Source organism: Spodoptera frugiperda, chromosome 7 (assembly GCF_023101765.2).
Source record: "Spodoptera frugiperda isolate SF20-4 chromosome 7, AGI-APGP_CSIRO_Sfru_2.0, whole genome shotgun sequence".
Lineage (NCBI taxonomy): Eukaryota > Metazoa > Arthropoda > Insecta > Lepidoptera > Noctuidae > Spodoptera > Spodoptera frugiperda.
The window spans coordinates 9,401,914-9,426,116 of record NC_064218.1 but is presented as its reverse complement, the minus strand read 5'-3'; the positions used below and the strand labels follow the sequence as shown (position 1 = coordinate 9,426,116).

The following is a 24,203-nucleotide window of genomic DNA, read 5'->3' as shown; positions in this document are numbered from 1 at the left end:
GGTCAAGGCCTTGTTTTATAATTCTTGTTATATTCCTAGGTTCTGATTTTCTCATGTAGAATAAAAAGTTGTGACTTTTGGATTACTGAAATCAGTTGGTCTTCTCAGTTCTCTTTTGATAGAAGTTTAGTCTTTTGCATATTTTTTTTCATAACGAAGACCTTTTTTTGTCTTTTGCGGATGGAGTGGTCCACGGACCACCGGTTGGGAACCACTGGAATAGGGTACTATTGCAGTGTTGGCATATATAAATTGATCTATACGACACTGTTCCAGGTGAATTGGAGACGTATCAGATCACGGGCGAGTACCAGAGCGGCAGCAATGTGTTGGGGCTGGTGTGCTTCAGCATCGTGCTGGGCATCACTCTGGGCAAGATGGGAGACAAGAGCCGGCCGCTACAGGATTTCTTCCACGCTTTATCTGAGGCCATGATGATCATTACCGGATGGGTTATTTGGTAAGGGTTTTCTAGTCATTGTAAGGCTGCTTACAATAAAATTATGCTGGAGCGTCAGCAGCAAAACTAATGTCACGAGTTTAAATTGCATTTGTATGGAGCCTTACGACGCTGTGGCAGCAGCGGCAAGAATTATTTATATAATTATGTATGTTTAAATGTACTGAGACGGCGCCGTGGTAGCATAATGTTGGGTCACGCCCTAAGGCACATTAAAATAGACCACACTATAGCTGAAATTGGTTTCTGCACCTTCTATTTTAACCCTCATTTACATTCGAAACATTTCTAAAATAATCGAATATTTACTAGATTCATATGTACCAATTTCATATGTTTCAGGCTATCGCCCCTTGGTGTGTTCTTCCTGGTGACAGCAAAGATTATGGAGATCGATTCATTCAAGGAACTGGTGGGTCGGCTGGGGCTGTACTTCATGACAGTACTCCTCGGGTTGTTCCTGCACGGCTTCGGGACCCTGAGCATCCTGTTCATCCTGGCCACCAAGAAGCTGCCGTGCCGATACATTGCGAAGATGGGACAAGTCATGGCTACTGCTTTTGGTACTGCTTCTAGGTACGTTAACATAGACTTGAATATTTATTGATTTGGCGAATTGGTTTTCTTGAGATGTTCCAGCTTTCTTAAGTTATTAAAGCATTTTATAAGATTAACCTCTTACTCTTGAGTCTTTCTTTGTTCTCGAGTGTAGCTAAAGGCATTGTACTGGAGCCCAATCATATTCAGTTTGTCATCTCTTTGAGCAATATTATTTAGTGTTCTTGTTTGTTTAATTTCAATCCTACGACTATCCTAATCATTATCTTAATTTATTTCCCATTTTAAAGCTATAGCTTTATGCGACTTAAATAAACCTGTCTTCCAATCTCCAGCTCAGCGACTATGCCAATAACGATCGGTTGCTGCGACGACATGGGCCTGGACCCGCGCATCACCCGGTTCGTGATCCCCATCGGCGCCACCATCAACATGGACGGTACGGCGCTGTACGAAGCCGTCGCTGCCATCTTCATCGCCCAGCTCCGGAAGGTCGAGATGTCATTCGGCAAGATTATAGCTGTCAGGTGCGATATGATTATTTGTATTAACCTGTAGATTTGCAGTACTTTATGCTAATAATTAAGTATTATTAAGTCCTTACTGATATTATAAACACGAACATTTTGTATAAAATGGTAGTTTAATTTAAAAGACCTTATTGCAATTGTATGTTGATATGACTACATGGGTGGCGGCGGTGGCTCGGCAACCAGCTGCAGCGTAATGTGTAGCTGCTTCAATTCCGCATGGAGCAACTTTTTGTGTTAACAACAAATTTTTCGTTTCAGGTCTCGGTGTGATGTGTATGTGAATTTGTATGTTTGTAAACGCAACCACAACACAGGAGAAATACTGGTGTATGGCAACATTAAAAACTATCTAATTTCCTTATAAAATTTTTGTAAAGATACATGTCTACTAACAAAACTATGTATTGTACGATATTTCCAGTGTGACGGCTACGGCGGCGAGTATAGGTGCAGCCGGCATCCCCCAGGCCGGGCTGGTCACCATGGTGATGGTGCTGGACACCGTCAACCTGCCCGCCGAGGACGTCTCCATCATCCTCGCCGTCGATTGGTTGCTGTAAGTCATTGTCTTTACTTGGCCTAACTGTTCTTGGTGAATAAAACAGAAAACTTGCTATATACAAGTATTAGGTATACGCTATATTCCGGAGTTGCGGACAACGTAAAAGGTTACCAGCGCTCTAGCTCAAAGCAGGAGAAGGAACGGGGTGGTTTTTAGTCAGTAACTTGAGTCTGACACTCCCTCCCGTCAGGTATACGCTACATATTAGGTATACTCTCCAGATCTTCCTTGTTATTAATGAGGATTAAATAAAACCCCTAACCCCCGTACCTACTTTGCTCGGTTTTGTGACTGCTTGCTCAGTGGCATTACGTATTAAAATCACCTGATGATCCACCCTTGAGGGACAGTCATATTAGAATTACCTGATGATAATTTTTTGATTCAGGGAGTCAGTGAGGCAGTCTAAATTAATTGGGGATCCTACTATATAGTAGGGCACGACGAAGTAGTAGTAGTAGTACTGTGGTTATCCTTAAGTCTTAGGAACTCATTACGTACCTATTAAAATCTTCTGATGATCCTCCTTTGAATCAACGAGTCAGTGAGGCAGTCTAAATTAGTAGGGGATGACTATATTTTAAGTACTGCGGTTATCTGATCTGAACATTCATTAGCTCATGGATGCGATGAATTTATTCGCATATGTGAATGAGACCAGGGTTACTCTGTTGATAGGTATTTAGTGCAATATGAACATATAGTGGGGATAGAGTTACGAGTAATTAAAGTGTACCATGCTGTCAAAGGGCTGCTAGCCTTTTAATTACGTGTCCTAGTCACAATAATTATACTGGATATGATAAGAAGTGACATCATTTGATGAAGTATTTATTAATGACACATTTTTTTATTATATTGGAAGTGCACGAATACATCCATATCATCTTTGTAATTGTAGTTTGTTCACAGCAATTTTAAAGATATAAAAATTCAGACTTACGGCGCATTCCAATAAACTACGGATCGTTAAATTTGCTTACGAGCCGTAGAATTTTGACATAAGCTCCATACAAAATGTGTCAAAATTCTACGGCTCGTAAGCAAATTTAACGATCCGTAGTTTATTGGAATGCGCCGTTAATATATAACATTTTCTCAATTTAACTCATTAACTTTTTCTCCTACCTACCCAGTGATACTCTTAAACAGTAGTTGGTAGCTCTCTAGCAACTCTGAAAGAGTATATTTTTATATAAATGTATACAGTGACTATCAACCGTAATTCTAACTTTAACATCTTTTTATTTCAGCGACCGATTCCGTACAACGATCAACGTGGTATGCGACGCTTTGGGCGCCATCATTGTGACGTCACTCTCGCAGGGTGACATAGAGAAAACCCGCGCAGTCAACAACGATAGAGATGGGGCGCCCTCCCACGAACTCACCGAACTAGAGAAGGGGGACCATTGAACTGAAAATAACGGAACATACGTCCACCATTGATTTGTGTGGACAGACAAAAAGGAATAACGTTGAAGGAAAAATATAACAGTCTATTGTCATCTTGAGTTGTTAAATTGATAACGAGTACGTACAATTTGAGCTTTAAAACTAAAATCAAAATTGTTTCATATCAACGTAGCTAAAAATTAAAAAATCCAGAAAACATTTTGCTTAAAAATAAATAAAAAAGGGCATAAACAGTGTCAATGATTATTCAATTTAAACGCGATAGTTATTCCATTATTAAAACAAAGTTATTGAACCCGTTATTTTAAGACAATAACGTTGCAGCAACCGTTATTTCGGACAAAAGAAGATATCTTTGTATAAGTATTGATGTTTTGGGATTACAAAGATTATAGTAATTATATCAGTGTATATTGTGAATCTTTATTATTTAGGAGAACTCTTTACAATTAATAACTGTATTATTAAAATATATCGTGTTTTCAAACAGAAAATGAGACTCTCTATCTATCGTATTACTCGTATCGATGTTTGTCGAAAGATACGTATTGAAATACACATTATCAGTATTTAGTATTATAAAACATTGAAGTAAATGTTAGAAGGAGCTTACAATGTGTCGGTGTGTTCTATATGTGCCATTTTAAGTAGCTTTAAAGTAGCTGTCGTTATGATGTTTAGAATTTTCGACTCTATACATGTTGTAATACTGTTCAAATCAGAATGTTCAAGTAGTGAATCATTGTGTCGCCTATTTATTACAGTCTTCTAGAAATTATTAAGATCTTTACTATGATGTAGAAGTACTATCAGCTATTTTGCTACTACAACATATTTCCTGTCCTTTTCTGAAGCTTTTTGCTAACAAAATTCAACTTTAAATATATGACAGATAAGGTCGATTTATCGATTGGACAAAAATTCTTTGGATATTTAAAGGAATGTGTAGCTGAATCCTTTCATCTATTTTTGTATGAATGTACATTAGAATCGATTGTGTATGTTTATTCTAGTAATGTGTTTGTATTGTAAGTAGGTGATATTAATGTTTAAAAGTTGATTTTACCAACAACTATGATGATTTTTATAGTTAATATTGTATGTCCGAATTTTCCCAACCCATATTCCCCAACAATCCTTAATTTCTTAATGCCCAAAAGGCCGGTAACGCACTTGTAATGCCTCTGGTATTTCGGGTGTTTATGAGCGGCGGCGATTGCTTACCATCAGGTGATCCGTCTGCTCGTATACCGACTTATTACACAAAAAAAATGTCCACCTCGTTAGTACTTTTCGACAAGTATTTTCACTGCGAAATAGTACTTCAATATCGCTTCATTGCATTGGTAATAGTAACATCTGATAAATAAAACATTGAGCTGTTGGTAAAATCAATTGTTATTAACTTTCATGAGATAATGTCGTGTTTATATAAAAGGTGTACGATTTTAAGCGTGTTTTCATTTCGAGAGTTTTGACAAAGAACAACTTATGTAAGTTATAAAACTTAATCGATTAAAATGATAAATGTTTTTCGAAAATACTTCTACTACACCATCTTAAAGTATTTGTGAGGATAACCCGAAATGGGAACCGCTTAAAACCGTTTCCCAAATATCTATAAACAACGATATCTTGTAGGTTATAATAAATAAGAAACTTTAATTCGAATTATTTCGAAACTGTAACGTTTAAAGACAGCCTGCATTCCACTCGTTTCAAATGAATACATGACACTTAGTGTTTAGCTTCTATTTATTTACATTTGTTATTAATTGTTTTATCGTTGCAAACGATATAAAATACCATTAATTAGTGGTTCGTCTTTGTATGTATTGATTTATGCTGTTTCACCGTTTTCTGATTTATAATTCCTGTTAGGTAATGTAATAGGTATTGTCATATTTGAAGTAAATCTGGATTACTCAGTGACGACCTGCTTTAGTATTTATTATCTATTTTATTTTGTATAGAAATCAAAATCTCCTTAATCGCCGTACTCAGAGTCGTTTAATGGTTACTTAACTCAGTCCTTAAGAATTATTTTCGACACAAAATTGTTACTAAGGAATAATTTAAGTAATCATCAAATGTCTCTGAGTGCGGCAGTAAGACTTTGAAATTAAAACCAATCCAAAATGGCTGCTAAATAAAAATAGATATATATGTATGTATGTATGTATGTATGTGTGCTAAAATACTTTTTAGTTGAAATCGGTGAAACAGACTAGTACTATATGAGTTACTAAGTGATTCTCTAAAGCAATTTAATTTAATATTGAACTAGTTATTCGAATTAGTTACGTCATAATTATATTATGTATGTTAAAGTTATTTATTATATCGACCACTGCAGAGGGAAAGTCATTCAATTGTGGCCAAATATTAGCTCTAAGTTATAATTACTATCGTAAGATATTTTACCGATTAAATTATAATATTTAACCACATTTATGTACGTAGAAGTAATGTTCATAATAGTCTCTAGTCCGCACTTTATCATTAGTCCGTTATAACTGAATATTAGAAAAAAATAACGTTATTATCGTGGGACGGTGAGAAGCTTATCTAAAAAAAAATCACTCTGTTATATCGGTATAATTTAAACTTGAGAAAAATAACTTCTTTTGTTAAAGTTATCGTTATCGTTATGAGTATATAATGTCGCACTAAGTCTTGTATTATTAAAAGTCATACCAAATATTATAATGTAAGTACAAATTATTTATTGATGTCGGCTCATGATTCCCTGTTTTTATTTAATATGGATGTTATTTTAAATAAATATTTGTGTGAAAACTGCTTTTTTATTACGAAGGAGTTGAAATAACGACACGTTATTTATTTCATTTTTTTATTTATAAAAATTATCTCTTGCATTAACTTAGGATTACGATTTGGTACAAAATTCATATCTCTTTGTATGTATAGAGCTGAGTCTCTATCACCTCACAGCCAAGTACACATTTATACTACTAAACAAAAATAAAAGAATCTTTACATTAAAACTATAGTTTAAACAAAAACAACCTTTAAAGAAATAACAATAAAGTAGTGTTTGGTATCAAAATACCTACTTAGGACTTATCGTCTGTCAGTCAGTCTTATTGAATAAATATATACGTAATAACTTAAGCGTGTTCTCATTGGAATGTATTAACTTTACATGCTGGAAAACCATGAGTATCCTAGTTGTGTTGAGGAACTAGAGAATCAATGGATACTTGTCAATCGTTATTGGACCTTAGCCCCATAATAAGAAGTAACAATATCAATTGATGAAGCCTCATTAAACTATCTATTAGCTAAAATTAAGGACTATGTTTATAGCTACTTCACTTATAGGAATGTTACATATCAGTGCGTAACACTCAACAGTTATAATTACATTATTCTACTCACAAGGCATGGCACAAACCGCACGAACCGTAGTCTTTGTGTAACTTATCGCAACCTAGATATGTTTCAAGACTCCCCCTTAAAGCTTTCTTTTATACACACTTAGAATTTTTAACGATATTCAATCCCCTTTCGCAACGAGTTGCCACCCAGAAAAATAATAACGCCAATAACGGTTTTTAACAACCGTTATTTTGTGCCCAACACTTTTCATGTCATAGACAATTAATTTCGGATTTTTTTTTAAATTCAATCAAACTAAAAAATTAAATTAAATGGTCAATTTGTCACGTGAAGTGCCACCCACGTAACTGTTCAATGTTATTTTGATTGCATGATTGGATAAGTCAAATTACTACACGAACAGATAAACAGATGGCGCCAAATCACGCGAAAGAAAAAAAAACAAAACAGAATGTCCTATTCTTATTCCGAATTCGAATTTCGAAATTCAAGCACCGTCAAAAGAATTTTCTTTAGTATTTGTAAGGCGAATGGAGGCTATACCATGCCGTTGCCGACATGATTGTTATTTATCGTGTTCCAATGTTTCTGAGACCCGTTCTGTGCATTGTACGAGTCCCGCCGGCCATTGCGCTCGCTTCCCATCGAGTTCCTGGCCCTGGCAAGCGTCGCTGCTGATATTTCCATCGATTCGCCGTATGGGAGTCTTGAACCACGTCTCATACTGCCACTTCTACATCGGACGTTCTGGAAAAAGCAAATTTTATTATAAATTTTACTGTGATTAATAGAATAATTTCACTAAAATACAGGAACATAGACCTAGGTAATTTGTCCGAGTGATATAAATGGGTTACAAGTTTCCTCTTTTCGAATACAATAAATCAGAGGTTTATAATTTTATTGTTCTTCTTTTAGACATATAAGTTGATGATCCCGTAATACATGCAATCTCATGCTTCATGAAACAGTCTTTGAATATCTAAGCTGCGTCAGTCAGACGGGTTAGTACGAGTTTATTTTATGTTTAACGAGATCGAAACAAGAGCGCGTTCGGCGCTTTGATTGGTTGATTCATTCGAGCCGGCCAATCAGAGCGCCGAACGCGCTCTCGTTTTGTTTGAGCTCAACGTAAAGAAAACTCATACACGGTCACAATTGTGGACCGGTGTCGATGCAACATCATTGAATTGAAGCGGCAAACTATAGATTGACAGAGTTTATATATGTAATGTTTTGACGACAATAACAAGACATGCTTTATTCCATACGACACATAGATACACATAGTACACCCAGTGCAGCAGTGCAAGGTCCGAAGACTATTGGAGCACGCGGAACAACTGATGACGCCTGGAGACCCTCATCGACACTCACGACTCAGGCTGCATGTTAGAGGAGTACACCTGGGTGCTGACGGGCTTAAGACATGCTTCATTCCATACGACACATAGATAAATATATAGTACACCCAGTGCCGCAAAGCAAAGTCCAAGGACTGTAGGAGCACGCGGAGCGACTGATGAAGCCTGGAGACCCCCACCGACACTAACGACTGAGCTGCGCGCTAGAGGAGTACACCTGACCTTATTACGCGTAACTTACGTTGAAAAGCCGGCAAAATGCCAAGCGCGTTCCACTCTGATTGGTTGGAATATTAGAGCCGGCCATTCAGAGCGAACGCGCCGCGGGCCCCAACGGAAAGCAAACTCATACTAAGGGTACTGGGTGCCACCGGGCTTAAGACATGCTTCATTCCATACGACACATAGATACACATATAGTATAGATAGCCCCCCAACTTACGAAGTAACTCACCCGTCCCGCGCGCCACGACCACCGGTTGCGGTTGAACACGCCGTACACGATGGGGTTTGCGCACGAGTTCGTGCACGAGAACAACCACATCGCCTTCTGGATCGCCGGGTCCAAGCTCTTCAGAGATTCTTTGTCGATCCAGTACCTGGAATGGGAGTAGTGTTTGTGGTTTTATAATGTTTTTTGTACATATTTTTACGAGGAGAAAGTTTGTGAGTTGACAAAAAGTAATATTACTAGTACAACAGACGATTATTATTCGTTATAGCTTTTGAACGCGACTTCGTTCGCGTGGAATAGTGACTTCCCAAATTTTTGGTTTTAACCACATAGTTCCCGATCTCGCGGGATCTCTTCAAAAATGAGATGTGGAAGATATTCCAGGGAACTCTTCAAAAATCAACATAATGAGCTCTGCGTTTGAATTTAATAGATGTATACTCACTTAGGGCATTGAAAAAATAGTTTAAAAACGGACTTAAACTAACTTAAAACTAAAGAAAGCTACGAATTACGAATTTATAACAATTAAAAAAGAAACTATATTACAACCTATCCTCTATGCTATAATAACCAAGCTTAAACTAAATAATTTAAAAGAAACGACTTAAATCTAATCTAATAAAAAAAATATTTGACTTACAATTTTATTAAAAAAACTAACTAAGTAACTCTAATAATCGATATCAAACTAAACCTACGTTAAATAGTTTAACCAAAAAACCAGGAAAACCCAACAAATAAACTTATTAATTGACAAATACAACGAAACCAATTTAGAATATACGAAACAGCAGGACCACTACAGACAAATAATCATACGACTGATAATACACTTTTTCTACGATAGTACCGACGCTCGGCCGATACCCACCAAATGAATGTAACGAAACCATAGGCGATCTATTTCGATCCCAACGCCATCTATCGAGGATAAAGATTTGGATTATTTATTTATACTCCGTTCGGGCATTTTCTTTGTACTAAAAGTTTAATTATATTGATATTATTTTTTTCATACCTTTACTATTTATTACTTTTTTACGATGAATTAAAACAATAACATGAACAGAAGTCGTGTAACGATCGACATAGAATTATTTATAAATAATTTATTTCTTATTTTTATTTTTTGATTTTTGAAATAAAGCATACAGATGTCCTTTCTAAGGTTCTAAACTATCCTGTAGCAAATTTCAACCAAATCCGTCAAATAGTTGCGGAGATTAATGGTATAAGCATAGAATTTCGACGTGATTCTTTAATTTGACATAACTTTTTTATATGAACCGATTGACAAAACAAACACTAAATGTAAATTTAAGCATCCCACAATATATTCGTGAAAACCGCATAACTTAATTACCGTTTCTGAGATTAGCGCTCACAGATGAACAGACAAACAGACAAACAGACAAACAGACAAACAGACAAACAGACAAACAGACAAAAAAACGTTAATGACATTTTTGGGTTCGACATCGAAGTAACAATAACCCCTGCTATTTTTTTTATTTTTATTTTCAACCTGTACAGACAGCACTTTTCTACGATTTTATTATATGTTATAGATAAAGAGCGTATTTGTAGTAATAAGTAGTATGCCCAATTACCCCCTTCCCAATCCCCGATTCCCCAACATCCCTTTAATTCCTAACCCCCAAAAGGCTGGCAACGCACTTGTAAAACTTCTGGTGTCCATGGGCGATGGCGATTGCTAACCATCAGTTGATATGTCTGCTCGTTTACCGGCTTACATCATGAAAAAGTAGTAGAACATTTTATCGTCAATAATATTCGAAAATCTTATTGGTTAAAATGGTATATTAGGAACGCACAATAACTACAATATTTGACTCTATTATTTTCAGCCGTTAAGTAATTCTTTTTAAACTAAACTTACCATAAACAGTAACAGTAGTAGGGTGACCAACAAGTAAAAAAGACTAGAACTATAGTGACCGTCATCTTGAGTGTCCGAGCTCGCGCCCGCCCGAGTATCCCCACTCCGCTCCGTCGCATCTTATCTGAAAACGTATTTGAAATGTATTAGTTTTTGATGTCTCTAGTTGGCGCCACTGTCGTAAATAGAATCTGTCGCGGTTAATAGATTAATAGATATTTGGCTAAGGCTCATTTGGTAAGGTTTTGATTAGAAGCTTTTAACTGGTACTTTTCTATGATTAATATTAATTTTGATGTGTAATGTTCCAGGCTTCTTTTTATCTCACCATAACCAGTCATTGTTTGTTTGACTTGTATTATTGTAGATTAAAAATATATTAATTACGGCTTCGAAGGTAATCAATATACAATACTCTAGTATTGCGATGCCTGTTAGACGTTTAACTGTCGCACTCAGAGTAATTTAATGGTGACTTAACCCAGTCCTTAGCAATTGTTTTCCGAACAAAATTGTTACTAAGGAATAGTTTAAGTAATCAATGAAAGTCTTTGAGTGCGGCAGTTAGTCCAAAAGATTTATAAAATTCAAAATCAATTTTGATATTTTTGAGGCGTACCGCCAGTTTCAATTCTAAAACATAGCATAACCTACCATTAGAAGTGTTAGCTCTCCGGATGATCTCCAGCAGTGCTGCGGAGGAGCAGTACAGCGTGGACAGCAGCGGGATGACGTACATGAGGATCATGTTCACCAGGAAGTACGCGAACTCGTGGCACTCCGTCGGCAGCGACCCGTACGACACGCACTGGTAGTATCTGCAATTGAAACGGGTTATAAAGATAAGTAATATAATCCTAGTAAAAAAAACCTCTTTCCAATCTTCCCAACCTCCGATTTACCAACAGCCCTTAAATTCCTAACCCCCAAACGGCTGGCAAGGCACTTGTAAAGCCTCTGGTGTTTTGGGTGTCCATGGGCGGTGGCGATAGTTTATCATCAGGTGATCTGTCTGCTCATTTACTTAGATATCATAAAAAAGAGCCCAAGAGCCAGGTTCTAAGAATAATCTTCTTTTTTATTTAGCTGAGTAAAACAAGTATATGAATAGCATCCCGTCTTATAAAAATATTGCTCATAAATGCTGCTCTACAAGTATCTAGGTATACATATAATAACTATATGTATAAGGTGAAAAAAGGTTTTAAACAATTTTAAACACATTTTAAAGTATGACGTCATTTTCTTTCAGACTATAATAAACTTCCGTAATTAATAAACATATTGCCTACAATAGCAATAAACATAAAATTTATACTGTCACTTATGTCCTAACGACAGAGTGGCAATAATGGCCCACATAAGTGTAATCATATTTAGGCATCGAAATTCCATTAATCTGCTGTTCATTAATCTCCCACCCCTTTCACTGTTTATTACTCTTATTCATTAAGTAAGTTTTACTTACTGACCTTAACTTATTTATGTACTACTTATTGTACATATCTAGATTAGCGTAGTTCCAACGTCAAAGTCAAAGCATTTATTTCAATTAATCCTAAATTAGGCACCTTTGAAATTTCAAAATAAATTTTCCGTCGGTCTGTCTATCAGTGAAGTAAAGAAGTGAAGGTACTCGTTCCAAAGTGTAGCTTCGAAGAAAGAAGAACGAGTAAGAAATTACATCGTAACTCTATATTTTTTAAAATCTTTTAATGTATGTTTAGCTTTGTGTATTATATTTCGTAAAATATTTACTACACCGCAATGAAATGCTTAATATGTTTGGCAACAGTTTAAGTATCAAACAATGTCATGACTTCTATTTTAAGATATTTTAAAAGAAATATTAAACTGCCTATATTCTCCCGCCCGCTAATAATACATTTGGAAGTATGTCAGTACATAACAATCTCGATTAACCGGATTACTTCAATCCGGATTTTACGACCGGCGTCGGCCGGTCAAGTATTCCATTTACTCTAGAAAAGTAATGAAATCTATAGATATGCTGATTGCTCTCGTAAATGTAGATTTTATTGTATTAGCAGTAAAGTTTAGATTTAGCTGAAAGCTTGTACACATTCGAAAGTGAATAGTCTCTCAATACACTGAAATTATCTTTCAAAGTACTACGAACATAATATTTCATCTCAATCAAAGTATAATCAAATAGAAACTCAACTGATTGGACTTAAAGTTGATATTAGAATAATCACTTACAAAATAACACAAAACATTAACCTGCAATGAAGACTAAACTTTAACTATAAAACAATAAAGTCACATATAACAAAACAAAACACCTTTCATACAATTTGTGGAAATGGCATCCGTTGCAGAAATGCTTCGAATCCTATCATCGCCCGTTAGATCTGGCATTGTAAACGTATACAATAATCTAGACTAGATTAGAGGATGAAATCTAGTCGGAATGTGGAGCGATCGTTTAGAATCGATGCCAGCATTCATCGGATTCCTATCCATTGGATCATGTTTACGCTACACTGGATCAAAGGGGGAAACGGGAATTCCTGTTCCAATATTGATATGAATATCTAATATTCGTTGTACATTCCTATAACGTAAACAAGAGTAATATTCATTCTTTAGTGGTAATAAATTGGTGAAAATTAAACGTTTCATGATCCTACTCCACACAGATAGGTACTTGTTAAGTTTCATGGATAAGAGACCCGGTAAGACTCAAAACTAATAGAGATGTTTTTGAATAGTTTACGTAAGTTATATTCAATGTAATTATCACTTCATTTCATAATACAATAATGATTATTACCAATGTTTCTTAATTTCAATGAAAAAAATAATAATAGTAGAATCACACAAAAACACTTCTGGTTACTACGAAAGCCTAACGTAAAATCCTACTAATATTATAAATGCGTTTTTTTTTTAGTATGTACGTTTGTTACTTTACCACGCAAAAACTACTAAAGGTATCCGGATGAAATCTATACATATAATAAAATCGTAGAAAAGTGCTGTCTGTACATTGAAAATAAAAATAAAAAAAATAGCAGGGGTTATTGTTATGTCGATGTCGAACCCAAAAATGTAATTAACTTTTTTTTTGTCTGTTTGTCTGTTTGTCTGTTTGTCTGTTTGTCTGTTCGTCTGTGCGCGCAAATCTCAGAAACGGCTGATCCGAGTTGGATGCGGTTTTCACGAATATATTGTGGGATGCTTAAATTTACATTTAGTGTTTGTTTCATGTCAATCGGTTCATAAATAAAAAAGTTATGTCAAATTAAAGAATCACGTCGAACATTCTATGCTTATACCATTAATCTCCGCAACTATTTGACGGATTTGGTTGAAATTTGGTACAGATATAGTTTAGAACCTTAGAAAGGACATAGATATATTTTTATTTCAAAAATCAAAAAATAAAAATAAGAAATAAATTATTTATAAATAATTCTATGTCGATCGTTACACGACTTCGGTTCATGTTATTGTTTTAATTTATCGAAAAAAGTAAATAAATAGTAAAAAGGTATGAAAAAAATAATATCAATATAATAAAACATTTAGTACAAAGATAATGCTCTAACGGAGTATAGATAATTCTATGTCGATCGTTACACGACTTCGGTTCATGTTATTGTTTTAATTCATCGAAAAAAGTAAATAAATAGTAAAAAGGTATGAAAAAAATAATATCAATATAATTAAACTTTTAGTACAAAGAAAATGCCCGAACAGAGTATAAATAAATAATCCAAGTTGTCTTTATCCTCGATACATGGCGTTGGGATCGAATAGATCGCGCTATGGTTTCGTTACATTCATTTGGTTGGGTATCGGCCGAGCGCTTCGGTACTATCGTAGAAAAAGTGTATTATCAGTCGTATGATTATTTGTCTGTAGTGGTCCTGCTGTTTCGTATATTCTAAATTGGTTTCGTTGTATTTGTCAATTAATAAGTTTATTTGTTGGGTTTTCCTGGTTTTTTGGTTAAACTATTTAACGTAGGTTTAGTTTGATATCGATTATTAGTAGTTACTGTAGTTAGTTTTTTTAATAAAATTGTAAGTCTAATTTATAAATTAATTAGATTAGATTTAAGTCGTTTCTTTTAAATTATTTAGTTTAAGCTTGGTTATTATAGCATAGAGGATAGGTTGTAATATAGTTTCTTTTTTAATTGTTATAAATTCGTAATTCGTAGCTTTCTTTAGTTTTAAGTTAGTTTAAGTCCGTTTTTAAACTATTTTTTCAATGCCCTAAGTGAGTATACATCTATTAAATTCAAACGCAGAGCTCATTATGTTGATTTTTGAAGAGTTCCCTGGAATATCTTCCACATCTCATTTTTGAAGAGATCCCGCGAGATCGGGAACTATGTGGTAAAACCAAAAATTTGCCGGATCACTATTCCACGCGAACGAAGTTAGTTTGAAATAAGGATAGAGTATAGTCTGCAATAACACATAGACTTACTTTTTATCCCACGGAAACGCGGGTGAAGCCGCTAACAAAAGTTATATACACATTTATTGTAATTCGCTTACGTCAAATCCTTAAAGGATTTACAAATGAATTGGAAATGTTTTCCCTGATTTCATTGGATCATAAACAATATCCCTTGATACGTATCGTTGTCGAGACAACACGTTATTGTTTTGTATAGAAGTACTTGTATGATCAACTGTTATATTTCACCTTTATGAGTTCACGATTGGAATTTTTTTATAGGAATCCCCCCTCTAATGATGTCCCCCTCTACCACGTATTTCATATATTTAATTATATGTTCGTTTGAGGAATGTCTTTACGTTTTTGGTTAATCTATAGAAATAGAAGGATCTATAGAAATACCTGTATTAGCTTCTGCCATCGGCTTTGTGTTCCAGTGGGTTAAAAGTAGTAGTATAGGAGATTTTAGATTGAGTCGTAGTTAATTTTGAGCAAGTTTTATTTTAATTTAGAATGTTTTTGATTAGAAAGTACAATATATTGTACTAATATTATACATAATATATCATGATATCTATTAAAAAAAAAGAATCTGAAAGAATTTGAATTAATATTTAAGCCCGCAGTGTATTACTTGATTGAAGTGGATATAACTGACGTAAATAATAACTATCTTCAAATAAGAATAGTAAAATAAGATTGCCTTTATGAAAATGCAAAAATAAATATTGGAGTAACATTGTTATTCATATATTTGTGCTTACATTTAATCAAGTAATTTGACTTATATCTCTTTAAGGTAGGTTCGCCTGTATGCGTCCTTTCAGATCGGCCTTTAAAAAAATCTTGAAAATAAGAAAGCTATCACCATATTAGTAGTAGTAAGTACAACATAATCATGACATTTTTAGTATCTTACATAATATCATGGCGATCCGTAAGTGGACGCGAACGGCGAAGTAAGCCTGTATAAGGTTATTTAAATGATATTTATGCGACGTGCGACTTAATTTAAGACCTCAAAATGATATGTTGACCTTATCAAATGCGTTACAAATTCCCAGGACGATCGCACTGACCCCATTTCAAATTTAATCCATATGTGTTTCAAATGTCAAGTGTTTATGTGATAAAGTTTATTTTTGATAGGTTTCATCGTTCCATATTCATTATCAATGAATATTAATATGGAGTCAACGTACTGGACTATTGCAAAAATTGCTTAGTTGTAACCTACCGTTTTATTGAGAGTATATATTGTCTCTGCCTACCCCCATGGGAGACAGGCGTAAGGTTATGTATGTATGTATGTATGAGAGTATACATCTATACTCTTAATAATATTGCCTATCTATAGCATTTTGATTTCTGTGATCTAACCGTACGTTATTAACTGAATAATCTTATCTTTTTAAGAAATGTATCACGATCTTATTTAATACTAAGTTCCGTAACTAAATTAAACGTTTTTCTTGTTTAATGTAATCTAATGTCTAAGTAAATAAGTCCATTTCTTTCTTGTCTTTCCAAATGAATACTTTGCCTGGTAGAGACTGGTTTTAATCGATAATTGCGATAAGACTGCCATATACTTGTAGCTCGCATTAATTTATTTTATATATAATAAAATCTTTAACGACTTAAGTTGTTAGTGCACATTAGGCTACAGATGAAAAAAAGACAATTATAGTAAGTAAACTAGTATTTTAAGACAGATTCAAAAGTGTTCATGTTATTAACGATTTTGGTTCTTATTCTAACGAGTAATAAGTATTTTCTTACTGTATAATATGTGTTTATCCGTTTATGTCCTTACCCCTTAACATCGGGATGCTCCTCGACATGGAATATGAAGCTCTGCGGCAGGCTGGCGAGGCCGGCGCACACCCACGCGATGATCAGCGCCCTGCGCACACGCGCCTCCCATGTCACGTTCAAAGGCTTTAGTATGGCGTAGTATCTGAAATACAAAGGATATATGACTATTAGTTATGTTAATGTTACTTAAACATAAGAATGATAACTATTTTAAGGATGAGAACGCGACACATATGAATCTTGCCTATTGGATTTTCCGTAACATGTAATATGTAGATATGAGCCGATATTGTGATATCGTAAGTGACCCGGTTGTGGCCACTTTAATAATTTTGTCGACTTTGAGGCTTTCTTAACTTATAGTTTTTGTTATCACGAACATATTTCTTGTAAAAAGTCATTTAACATGTATTAACCTTGCCTAAGAAAACCCTTTTTTTAAAGAACGTCCAAAAGAAAAATAACTGTATAAGAAAGAAAAAAAAAAGGGAGTTTGTGCCATTTTTGGCCAGATTCGTGCCATTTGTGGCCACGGTCGTGTGCCAGTTCTGGCCATCAAAAAATACAATAAAAGTAATCAAAATTTATTAATTAAATTGGACATTTTACAAACAATGGTTTTTATTTAGTTTGGAAAATATGAAATATTATTACTTCACTTGAATTTAACTTACAAATAAAGAGATCAACATTTATATGACGTTGGTAAAAGCTGCAAAGTAAACTGACCTCCCTTTGTGTGAAGGCAATTTATTGCAACTCTGAAAATCAAAAATATGTATTTGTTGATATGTAAAGCCAAGGAAAACAAGCCACGATAAAATAAAGGGGAAGAAGTCGGGTGTCTATGTACATTAGTTTTGGCCAGCCATGTGGCCAAAGATGGAGAAATTCATAATTTTGTCTCCATTAGTGGCCACCGTCTAAAAACCGCACTTCAGAAACATATGGCGACAAAATAACTTTAGTTTCACTTAGACAATATATTCTTCATGTAGTATTAACATAAACATCCAAACAATAAGCAAAGATTTAAAAAATAAAAAATAAATCCTCACCCGCTCGCCTTAGCCTTTTTGTTAAGATCGTAACAATTTCACCCTCGACTAAAAAGAATGACATGTTGCATCGAAGTGAAGTTTGACACATCAAAGCTGCCAACGGTATCAGTGTCTCCAATATTCAATATTTTAAATACCGTACATCACAGAGTAATTTATTTGTCCATGCCTTAGTTATAAATATTTGAAGGTCCAAATGGCCACAAAGGGGTCGGTGGCCACAACCGGGTCACTTGCCCTATTATACATAGTATTACGAAACTATATTAAGATTAGTTCAAATCAAATCTTCTATACCTAAAACGATTTTTGTTACGAGATCTGTACCCTTAGTACGAGTTTGTTTTACGTATAAAGCAAGACGACAATAAACTAACCAATCAGAGCGCCGAACGCGCTCTCGTTTCGATTACTACCGATGTTGATAATGATATTTTGTTTTTATTTTCTTAAGATCAAAGCTTAAAGATTTCTATTATAGACATTCCAATCACTTTCCACTATGACGCAAATCGATCATATATTTAGTTCGATCGACCTCGAAATTCTTCAAAACCTTTAAGCGATCATTAACGTGTATTATCTTGTAGATGGTAGAGGTTTTTCGTAGAAAACTTTTAGTAAATTAATACCACATCACACATACTTCGAGAGCTTGGCTTTGGCAGCCCGCTAATTGCCAAACAACAAAGGGTTAATTCTAATTTAAAGTTAGGCTATTAATTTAGTAAAGTACTAAACTACATTATCAACTTACGCTCTCATTTGGCGGGTTAATGGTGGGTTCGATTCCTGAGATAGGTGTTTTTAATAATGTAGAACCGTAGAGGCTATGTTTGTGTCTGTACACTACACAATCATACACATCATCAACAATCTATAAGTGGCTACTGCTGACCAAAGGCTTCTTCTAACACGGACAATTTTTGAGCATTAATCGCCACGCTTTTTCAATGCGGGTTGGCAATTTCAAACTTATAATAGTATAAGTCCCGGTTTTCTCATGATGTTTTCCTTCACCGTTTGTCAATGGTGTCTAAAGAATCTTAGAAAATACATATAACTCTGTAAAAATCACAATGGTACATACTGTTGGTAGGTTTTGAACCCGCACTCTCAAGCCTTAAACCTCCGAGTCACCATGACATTTAACACTACACATTATTCATTGATAAAAATAAATAGTTACCATTTCAGATGATGATAAATTATTTCCTATCTCTCTACTTTGAAGGCCCAATTATCGTAAGTATATTCTTTAAATATATATCATAAAAACCTACTGCGTAGGTATCTAACGACCATTAATTTGACAGATGTTCTACATATAAAAACGCACACTAAGTATGTCCGTCTGTATCGTTTGGTAGTAACTACGTCTGGTAGTTCGGCCACCTGATTGATTGATCCCGTTCGATGACCCGACACTACTCAGGTTGGTACCTACCTACCAATATGTTCACGTACGTCGTTATTTTCGCGAACAGAGTGCGCAGTTTGTAATGTTTGAGGCGCACTTTGTTGTGCGTATGTAGATTGCGAATACGATTAGTCTAGTGCGATGATATATAGTATGGAGATCACTCATATGACTTAAATGAAACTAGTCCACAGAAACATACTACAACAATTTTAACAAAACCGAAATTAAAATAAATAAATAATGAAATTAATTAAGTATTAAATTCTTTGGGATCAGCTTCATGTTTCTTGACCACCAAAAAACTGTAATGTTGTAGGTTGTCTAGGAATGTTACGGACATGCGGCACGGCTGTTATAATGCCGTATATGTAAAGAGTGTTCAAATTAGTTCAAAGAGAATAATGCACTTTTTAGTTTACCTAACTACTGGGCCTATTTCGCTCATATTTCGTATATCGTTAGCCAAGACGACAACAAATATGTGGTTTAAATTAAGTCATAAGAGGTTTCCCCATACGGTATAATTTCAAAGTTTTTTCAGTTCTAATATTTTAGTATTTTTTGTAGTAATCTAGCGTCTCCCAGAGGCTTTATAAAGAGAGGAAATTTCCGCTCTAATTCATCTCATTGTATAAATATTTTTGTACAAAGTAGTCTTTGAGATTACTGTCTTACTATTTTTACTTTTTTAATCTCGGTTTCAAAGTGATAATTAGAATGAACCAGTACAAAAGTAACAGAACGCTTGTTGATGTTCACTGAAGTCTCAACTCTAACTAATTGGACGCAAAGTTGAAAAGTCTTTGTCAAAACATTTCAAAGAAATATTTATTAAGTAATATTCTTGTTTCGACAGCTAAAGTTCGTTTGTTTCGTTTAAAGTACTGGTTGTAATTAATATTTAAGACAATGCCTTGATTAAATTGTTGGTAACAAAGAGGCTACATATAGGTTTCTTTGTCTATGGTAATCTGTAGAACTCATAGAGAGATATTGAGAATCACACTTTTCTATGAATGTAAATTTTGTGGAAGTTTATGTTTGCCCGTTAATCACGCTGAAACTACCAAACATACTCTCATGAAATTTGGTATACAGATGAGGTATGAGCTGACTTGGGTTATAGGATACTTCTTTCTTTGGATCTCTGGATCTCTACCTACTATTTTGCTCTCAGTGACGCAGATTTGTGATTTGTATTATACTTCGTCCCTTTCTATTACATTCCTGTTCTTTATATTAAAATTTATCAATCTCTTATGAATGGTAAGAAAATCTTTTCCTAGAAGGGTTATGTAGTTAGCACTTGGAAATTTTCCGCTTGTTAGCTTTTATTCCCATTGGCGTACCATCCGTAACATTTCCGAGTATCGCAATCGAGATCTATCAAAGGCGACTACACACAGTTTCATACCTAAAACTATGGTTAGATTATATACCACATTCCTTGGTCTGCTTTATGAAACATTCCTAAATGCTGTGGTCTAGGTAACATACCACAAGTCTGGGTCTGATACGTATTATATTTAGGTTGTTATTACCCCTAAGAAATGTACATTGTGTCTATACATTAGTCTATATTTATAAAATAAACCTATTCGGGCATATTATACAGCCTGTGATACAGGAGTGAGCACTATATCGTTTGTTAAGATATGTTTTGTATATTGCACATTTATCGTCGTACTGTCTATGAGTAATTTAATGGTTACGTAATCCAATAATGTTTTCGATACAAAATCGTTAAGGAGTAGTTTAAGTGATCGTTAAATGTTTCTGAGCACGGCAGTTAGTCCTTAATATAGTTTTTTTTTATTATAGTTCCTTTAAACCTCTGCAAGAATGAGTATTTTTTACACACAATCGTGTTCCTGATATATTATGTATAAAACGTTATGGATTAAAAATGATATTAAATAATAATTTCATTATAAACTTATACACCAGTAAAATTGGACAAAAAATACAAATTTTGCTGACCACTGAATTTTAAGTAATGTAATTAACAACTGTTTTTGATACTTTTTCAAAAATGAATAAATTGATAATTAAAACTTTTGGACGTTTTAGTTATTGTTTAACACAGCGTTATGAAATCAATTCCCAGAAGAGGTTCTCGGGGATTTCAAAATATTATATACCTGACTATACACTTTATGTAAAGGTACGGAGCTACACACATCACAATTTAAGGCTTTTGTGGTTATTAGTAATTATACTTGTATGTTGCTACATATGCATACCTGTAGGAGCGGTAGGTAACTTATTTGAGATAAATATATCTATATAAATATGTAAGCATTAATTGGCATACTACAACTCAAGAAAAAAAAATCTTTTGCTAGTTATATCTTTCGTATAACTTTCAATATTCAAAATATTTTACTACTGTACAACCTTAGAATATAGAATTATACATAACTTATAAAACATATGCCTTCTAGTACATTTTATTGGAGAACAAGTTGAAGTATTCACATCCGACCGAATACTTGAGTCCCGTGCCTCTCAAACGCTCAAAGCGGATTCAAACTCGAAAAATTACAGAGCGAAGTTTGAAATCTGTCGAGACGGGGACATTTCGTAAGTCGAGGGTTGTTATATATTTCTGTATACGAGTATCAGACATTTTTCATATAAAGGATGTATGTAATATTTGCTACGTAGATACGTTGTAATATAGATTTTTGCCTTCAACTTGTTAGGTACTTTGTTATACATATAAGACTACTATAAGACAAATAAAGTCCTATGCGTCATGCCTATTGTTCTGCTTGGTTGTTGAATATATTACTGATAAAATAATATGGTAAACAGCAAAACTGACTTCTTCACAGCGTAGTCCATTAGGAAATGCCGATTTCATCTAGATTGTTTTTGAAATATTTTTGACGTTCGACACATATAAATACATATATAAATTAATTTATTGTTTCATTGATTTATGACACTTGCGGACTAGATACACTTTGAGCACGTCCAGGTTTATGACCAAAGTCCTTTCTCTAGTAGATGGAGAAGTTACTAATTTATACATATACGTTTATTTTTTGAACGCAGACTCACCTATCAACAGCTATACAGATGAGCACGAAGCTGGAGAGGTACAGGCCGAAGGTCCTGGTGAACATCATGACCCGGCACATCAGGTCGCCGGCCATCCACTGCACGGTGCCCGCCCACGCGATCTCCAGCGGCATCATCAGGAATGTCACCTGCAACAGCACTGCTGCTCGTTTCATTTACTGTTAGGTTAGTTTAGGGCTCTCGATAAACTTGGTAAGGTAAAATTCAAAATGTATTTGATCAAGACTTTAAACTTGATTTAAAAAGGACTATCTACATCTCATCTACATCTACACTAATATTATAAAGCTTGAGAAGTTTGTTTATTTGCTCATTTCAACGCGCTAATATCCGAAAATAATGGTCTGACTTAAAGAAAACTTTTTGTATTAGATAAAGAGAAAGGTTTATAGGTTATAAAACATCCTGCTAAGATCAAAAGTAGCCAAGCAGAGCGGGAGATACCGCACGGAACAGCTAGTTTTCCTATTTTGTATATAAAAGTAATAGGTACTAGCCAATTATTTTTTATTTAAACGTTTCCCCACTCTAGGATTTTCTCCTGTGTTGTTGGTCTCTTCGGGGAGTAAAGGGCCTGACGTTTTGTATGCTATGTTAAAGAAATGTTGTCAGTCGCATAACGTAAATATTGTTAGTATAGTCTAGACTCACGATTGGTGGTGACGAGTACAAAATGAAATTGAATTCGATTTTTCATGAATGTTATACAATTTAAAGAGACTTTCGATTTTTAAAACATTTAAAAATGTTTAGGAACATTATTTATTTGTGTATAGATAAAAATTTTCAAATAACTGTATCACTATAACAAAACAGGTTCTAAAGTTAGCAACTAATAATTGCAACACTTGAATAGATTTTGAATCAAAGTTTCGAAGGTGAGGCGAACCACGTGACCGTAGCGCCGCTACGAGCAGGCTACGGGGACCGGCTACGGCGTAGCGTTACGAACAACGTGCTACGCCACATGGACACTCACTAGTTTTCGGAATCTTTAGTGATTTTGTGCTTCGATACGATTGAAGTTCAGAATTGAATAATGTTATTTTGTTGATTGCGTAATTGGATAAAGTTTTTGTTTTTAAGCGTTAGATTTACCTACTATTGTAATCAAACTTGTCTAAAGTTACTGTTAACTGTTAACTATAGTAAGTACCGAATTCAATCGACCAATTTTTTAACTATCAAGGCCATATTAATGATTTCTATTTTTGAAAATCAAGATAGTGTTCGTTAAATGCGGTATTTATCTCTCTTTTCTTATTTGATTCATTTGAATTATAAATTACAGCAAACTTTATGTGCGGGACCACTTTTGAAAGGTTAGGACTTTCTCATTTAAACAGTTCATTCATGTGCGTTAATTGAAGATAGAATCGAACTTTAACTATTATAGTTTTCATTCGTAGAAAGTTTAAATTACATAACATTCTACATACTGTGTATAATATCAACGATTACGAGTAATAATAAATAATTAATTGATATATTACTGACACTTAGCGGAGGATTTGCCTTTAAAAGTTTTATTTCAACAGTTAATGCTTTCAAAGTCATATTTTTAAATGGTCTAAATCAGTCTAAATATTCTAGTCCTAAACAATTTACTCTACGCAATGATAATATCACCTTAAAATAGATAGCATTATGATATAAGCAACTTTGCTTACGAAGGATATGAGAATCATCTAAAGTCCTAAAACTTCTACAATTTGCCACTACAGAAGTCTGAAACTTAGGTACTAACTATAATAGTGTTTC

The 24,203-nt window shown here is 34.4% G+C and overlaps 2 protein-coding genes across 3 annotated transcripts in view; one reads left to right on the top strand and one right to left on the bottom strand.

The window, feature by feature from the left end:
* Window positions 1-6,328, top strand: part of LOC118265812 (excitatory amino acid transporter 3) — a 28,819-nt gene extending 22,491 nt beyond the window's left edge. The window contains exons 5-9 of the mRNA XM_035579024.2: window positions 277-460; window positions 803-1,036; window positions 1,354-1,545; window positions 1,973-2,107; window positions 3,367-6,328. Of these exons, the coding sequence (XP_035434917.1) occupies window positions 277-460; window positions 803-1,036; window positions 1,354-1,545; window positions 1,973-2,107; window positions 3,367-3,529 (908 nt within the window). The 3' untranslated portion in view covers window positions 3,530-6,328. The remainder of the gene's footprint in view (window positions 1-276; window positions 461-802; window positions 1,037-1,353; window positions 1,546-1,972; window positions 2,108-3,366) is intronic.
* Window positions 6,329-7,206: 878 nt separating this feature from the next.
* LOC118265813 (adipokinetic hormone/corazonin-related peptide receptor variant I) overlaps window positions 7,207-24,203 on the bottom strand; it is a 123,348-nt gene continuing 106,351 nt past the window's right edge. Inside the window, exons 4-9 of one of the 2 annotated variants that reach the window (XM_035579025.2) lie at window positions 22,422-22,570; window positions 16,870-17,013; window positions 11,268-11,431; window positions 10,614-10,737; window positions 8,699-8,855; window positions 7,207-7,639 (exon numbers count right to left, since the gene is read on the bottom strand). In XM_035579025.2, coding sequence (XP_035434918.1) covers window positions 7,430-7,639; window positions 8,699-8,855; window positions 10,614-10,737; window positions 11,268-11,431; window positions 16,870-17,013; window positions 22,422-22,570 — 948 coding nt within the window. In that variant the 3' untranslated portion in view covers window positions 7,207-7,429. The remainder of the gene's footprint in view (window positions 7,640-8,698; window positions 8,856-10,613; window positions 10,738-11,267; window positions 11,432-16,869; window positions 17,014-22,421; window positions 22,571-24,203) is intronic. The other variant, XM_035579026.2, reaches the window with a different exon arrangement.